This window comes from Passer montanus, unplaced genomic scaffold, assembly GCF_014805655.1.
Source record: "Passer montanus isolate IOZ18808 unplaced genomic scaffold, ASM1480565v1 scaffold1252, whole genome shotgun sequence".
Lineage (NCBI taxonomy): Eukaryota > Metazoa > Chordata > Aves > Passeriformes > Passeridae > Passer > Passer montanus.
Window position 1 is genome coordinate 1 of NW_024359301.1, and position 5793 is coordinate 5793.

The 5793-nt window shown below is 60.9% G+C and overlaps 1 protein-coding gene across 1 annotated transcript; it reads left to right on the top strand.

Moving 5' to 3' along the window:
* Positions 1 to 705: 705 nt before the first annotated feature.
* LOC120497234 (uncharacterized aarF domain-containing protein kinase 5-like) lies at positions 706 to 5787 on the top strand (the record flags this gene model as incomplete). The annotated part of the gene is made up of 4 exons (XM_039698453.1): positions 706 to 903; positions 3544 to 3693; positions 4565 to 4696; positions 5720 to 5787. Coding segments are annotated over exons 1-4 (527 nt in total), but the record flags the coding sequence as incomplete, so codon positions are not given.
* Positions 5788 to 5793: the final 6 nt, after the last annotated feature.

Sequence of the window (5793 nt, forward strand, 5' to 3'; positions counted from 1 at the left end):
CTGGGGGGGGATTTGAGGGAATTTGGGGGGTCCTGGGGGGTTTGGGGGGTCCCAGGGGGATTTCAGGGGGATTTGAGGGGATTTGGGGTGTTCTGGGGGGATTTGGGGGGTCGCAGGGAGGTTTGGAGGAGATTTCTGGGGGATTTGGGGTGATTTGGGGAATTTGGGGGGTTCTGGGAGGATTTGGGGGATTTGGGAAGTTGGGGACACTTGTTAGAGATGTCACACCTGTCCCACCTATCCCACCTGTGCCACACCTGTCACATCATACCTGTCTCACCTGCCTCTCACCTGTGTCACACACCTGTGTCACACACCTGTCACACACCTGTCACACCTATCCCAGGCCAGCCCGGGTTGCCTGTCGGCCATGTTGCAGTGCCATGGCTGTGTCACAGACCTGTCACACACCTGTGTGTGTCTCACCTGTCCCAGACCAGTCCCGGTTACCTGTCGGCCATGTCGCAGTGCCATGGCTGTGTCACAGACCTGTAACACACCTGTCACACCTGTAACACACATGTCACACACAGACCAGCCCGGGTTACCTGTCGGCCATGTCGCGGTGCCATGGCTGTGTGTGTGTGTCACACCTGTAACACACCTGTGTCTCACCTGTCCCAGAACAATCCCGGTTACCTGTCGGCCATGTCGCGGTGCCATGGCTGTGTCACACACCTGTCACACACCTGTCACACACAGACCAGTCCCGGTTACCTGTCGGCCATGTCGCGGTGCCACCGGCGCGCGGGGCAGCGGCTCCTGCAGGGGGCGCTGTCCAACGGGGGGCTCTACGTGAAGCTGGGCCAGGGGCTGAGCGCCATGGACCACCTGCTGCCCCCCGAGGTGACGGGGACCCTGCGGCCGCTCGAGGACAGCGCCAGCCCCCGGGGCCACCAGGAGGTGATGGGGACACTGGGGACACTGAGGGGATTGGGGACACTGGGGACACTGGGGACACCGGGGGGCTGAGCGCCATGGACCACCTGCTGCCCCCCGAGGTGACAGGGACCCTGAGACCCCTGGAGGACAGCGCCAGCCCCCGGGGGCACCAGGAGGTGACACGGGATTGGGGACACCGGGGACATTGGGGACGTGGGGCAGACATCTGGGACAGACAGGGACACACAGGGGTGACACGGGGACAATGTGGCACCTGAGGGACCTTGGGCTTGGGGACACAACACTGGGGACACTGAGGGGATTGGGGACATTGGGGGGATTGGGGACACCGGGGACACTGGGGACGTGGGGCAGACATCTGGGACAGACAGGGACACACAGGGGTGACACGGGGACAATGTGGCACCTGAGGGACCTTGGGCTTGGGGACACAGCGGGGCAGAGGGGCGTCCTCAATGTCCCCAGTGTCCCTCAGCTGTCCCCAGAGTCCCTCAGCTGTCATCTGTCTCACCTGTCCCTCACCTGTCCCTCACCTGTCCCTCACCTGTCTCTCACCTGTCTCTCACCTCTCCCTCACCTGTCTCGCATCGGTCGCACCTTGGGCTTGGGGACACAGCGGGGCAGAGGGGCGTCCTCAATGTCCCCAGTGTCCCTCAGCTGTCCCCAGTGTCCCCAGTGTCCCTCACATCTCCTCAGTGTCCCTGACCTGTCCCTCACCTGTCCCCAGTGTCCGTCACCTGTCCCCAATGTCCCCACTGTCCCCGGTGTCCCTCAGCTGTCATCTGTCTCACCTGCCTTACCTGTCCTTCACCTGTCCCTGATCTGTCCCCAATGTCCCCAGTGTCCCTTACCTGTACCCTCACTCACCTGTCCCCAGTGTCCCTCAGCTGTCCCACCTCTCACTTGTCCCCACTGTCCCCAGTGTCCCCAATGTCCCCAGTGTCCCCAGTGTCCCTCACATCTCCTCAGTGTCCCTGACCTGTTCCTCACCTGTCCCTCACCTGCCTCTCACCTGTCCCCAGTGTCCCCCAGTGTCCCTCAGCTGTCCCCAGTGTCCCCAATGTTCCTCTGCTATCTCTCACCTGTTCCTCACCTGTCCCATTTCTCCTCAATTGTCCCTCACCTGTCCCCAGTGTCCCCCACCTGTCCCCTCAATCCTCGGTCCCCAATGTCCCCAGTGTCCCCAATGTCCCCAATGTCCCTCACCTGTCTCTCACCTGTCCCTCACCTGTCCCACCTCCCACCTGTCCCTCACCTGTCCCCAGTGTCCCTCACCTGTCCCCAGTGTCCCTCACCTGTCCCTCAATTGTCCACAATGTCCCTCACCTGTCCCCAGGTATCTCTCACCTGTACCCAATGTCCCCAGTGTCTCTCACCTGTCCCTGACCTGTCCCTCACCTGTTCCTGACTTGTCCCCAGTGTCCCCCCACTCTCCCCCCCCCGTCCCCCACCTGCCCCACCTCTCCCCTGTCCCTCACCTGTCCCCAGTGTCCCTCACCTGTCCCACCTCTCACCTGTCCCTCACCTGTCCCCAGTATCCCCCACCTGTCCCCTCAATCCTCTGTCCCCAATGTCCCCAATGTCCCTCACCTGTCTCTCATCTGTCCCTCACCTGTCCCCAGTGTCCCTCACCTGTCCCTCACCTGTCCCTCTTCTGTCACCTGTCCCTCACCTGTCCCCAGTCACCCTCACCTCACCTGTCCCTTCACTCACCTGTCCCTCACCTGTCCCACCTCCCACCTGTCGCTCACTTGTCCCCAATGTCCCTCACCTGTCACCTGTCCCCAGTGTCCCTCACCTGTCCCCAATGTCCCTCACCTGTCCCCAATGTCCCCAGTGTCCCTCATCTGTCCCCAGTGTTCTCAGTGTCCCTGACCTGTCTCTCACCTGTCTCTTGTCCCTCACCTGTCCCTCAATTGCCCACAATGTCCCTCACCTGTCCCCAGGTATCTCTCACCTGTCCCCAATGTCCCCAGTGTCTCTCACCTGTCCCTGACCTGTCCCCTCACTCACCTGTTCTCAGTGTCCCTGACCTGTCTCTCACCTGTCTCTTGTCCCTCACCTGTCCCTCAATTGCCCACAATGTCCCTCACCTGTCCCCAGGTATCTCTCACCTGTCCCCAATGTCCCCAGTGTCTCTCACCTGTCCCTGACCTGTCTCTCACCTGTCTCTTGTCCCTCACCTGTCCCTCAATTGCCCACAATGTCCCTCACCTGTCCCCAGGTATCTCTCACCTGTCCCCAATGTCCCCAGTGTCTCTCACCTGTCCCTGACCTGTCCCCTCACTCACCTGTTCTCAGTGTCCCTGACCTGTCTCTCACCTGTCTCTTGTCCCTCACCTGTCCCTCAATTGCCCACAATGTCCCTCACCTGTCCCCAGGTATCTCTCACCTGTCCCCAATGTCCCCAGTGTCTCTCACCTGTCCCTGACCTGTCCCCTCACTCACCTGTTCTCAGTGTCCCTGACCTGTCTCTCACCTGTCTCTTGTCCCTCACCTGTCCCTCAATTGCCCACAATGTCCCTCACCTGTCCCCAGGTATCTCTCACCTCATGTGTCCCTCACCTGTCACCTGTCCCTCACGTGTCCCCCACGTGTCCCTCACGTGCCGCGTGTCCGTGCCGTGTCGGTGCCCGCCAGGTGGACGAGCTGTTCCTGGAGGATTTCCAGACCACGCCTTCCGGAATGTTCCGCGACTTCGACTACGAGCCCGTGGCCGCCGCCAGCCTGGCCCAGGTGCACCGGGCGACGCTGCCCGACGGCACCCCCGTGGCTGTCAAGGTGGGACACACCTGGGACACACCTGGGGACACCTGGGCACACCTGAGATACACCTGGGCACACCTGGGATACACCTGGGCACACCTGAGATACACCTGGCACACCTGGGCACGGCCCTGTCCCACTGCCCTGTGCAGCCCATGCACCCCGACTTTGTGCTGGGGCACTGTCACTGTCACTCACCTGTGCCACCTGTGTCCCACCTGTGCCACTGTCACACACCTGTGTCACAGCCCGTGTCACACCTGTGTCCCACCTGTGCCACTGTCACACACCTGTGTCACAGCCCGTGTCACACCTGTGTCACTCACCTGTGTCCCACCTGTGCCACACCTGCAGGAGCTGAAGGGCACGCTGGCAGTGTCACACACCTGTCACACCTGTCACACCTGTGTCACACCTGTGTCACTCACTTGTCACTCACCTGTCCCACCTGCAGGAGCTGAAGGGCACGCTGGCGCTGTCACTGTCACTCACCTGTCACACCTGTATCTCACCTGTATCTCACCTGTCACTCAACTCGCCTGTGTCTCACCTGTCCCCAGGAGCTGAAGGGCACGCTGGCGCTGGAGCTGTCCCTCACCTGTCACACCTGTCACGCCTGTGTCACTCACCTGTCACTCGCCTGTGTCTCACCTGTCCCCAGGAGCTGAAGGGCACGCTGGCGCTGGAGCTGTCACTCACCTGTCACACCTGTCACTCACCTGTGTTACCTGTCACTCACCTGTATTACCTGTCACTCACCTGTGTTACCTGTCCCCAGGAGCTGAAGGGCACGCTGGCGCTGGAGCTGTCACTCACCTGTCACACCTGTCACTCACCTGTGTTACCTGTCACTCACCTGTATTACCTGTCACTCACCTGTGTTACCTGTCCCCAGGAGCTGAAGGGCACGCTGGCGCTGGAGCTGGACTTCGAGAACGAGGCGCGGAACTCGGAGCGCTGCGGGAGGGACCTGGGACACCTGGGGGGGGTGACAGTGCCACGCGTGCACTGGGGACACTGCAGCAAGGTGAGACACCTGGGACACACCTGGGGACACCTGGGCACACCTGGGACACACCTGGGACACACCTGGCACACCTGGGGACAGCTGGGACAGCTGGGGGGGGTGACAGTGCCACGCGTGCACTGGGGACACTGCAGCAAGGTGAGACACCTGGGACACACCTGGCACACCTGGGACACACCTGGGACACACCTGGGGACAGCTGGGACTGTGTCCCCATTGTCCCTGTGTGTCCCCTGGGTGTCCCCATTGTCCCTGGGTGTCCCCATTGTCCCTGTGTGTCCCGTGTCCCTCTGTGTCATGTTCCTGTGTGTCCCCTGTGTCCCCCATGTCCTCATTGTCCCTGTGTCCCCTGTGTCCCCCTGTGTCCCCTGTATGTCCCCTGTGTCCCCTGTGTATCCCTTGTGTGTCTCCTGTCTCCCTGTGTGTCCCCTGGGTGTCGCCATTGTCCCCTCTGTCCCCATTGTCCCTGTGTCCTCCCTGTGTCCCCACACTGTCCCCTGTGTGTCCTCCCCGTGTGTCCCCTCACTGTCCCCATGTCCCCTCTGTCCTCTCTGTCCCCATGTCCCTGTGTCCCTGTGTCCCCCTGCAAATCCCCCCCAGAACACAGAGAAGCTGATCATGGGGGTTTAGGGGATGTTTGGGGTTTTTGGGGTCCCTGAACCCCGTTTTTGCCCTCAGACTGCAGAGAAGCTGATCCAGGGGTTTAGAGTATTTTTGGGGTGATTTTGGGTTTTTTGGGGTCCCTGAACCCCGTTTTTGCCCCCCAGACCGCAGAGAAGCTGATCCAGGGGATCTTTGGGGTGATTTTGGGGTGATTTTGGGGTGATTTTGGGGTGATTTTGGGGTGATTTTGGGGTGATTTTGGGGTGATTTTGGGGTGATTTTGGGGTTTTTTGGGGTTTTTGGGGTGCCTGAACCCCCAAATCCCCCCCAGAAGACAGAGAAGCTGATCATGGGGGTTTAGGGGATGTTTGGGGTGATTTTGGGGTTTTTGGGGTGCCTGAACCCCGTTTTCACCCCCAGACCGCAGAGAAGCTGATCCAGGTTTTCGCCGAGCAGATTTTCTACACCGGCTTCATCCACGCGGATCCGCACCC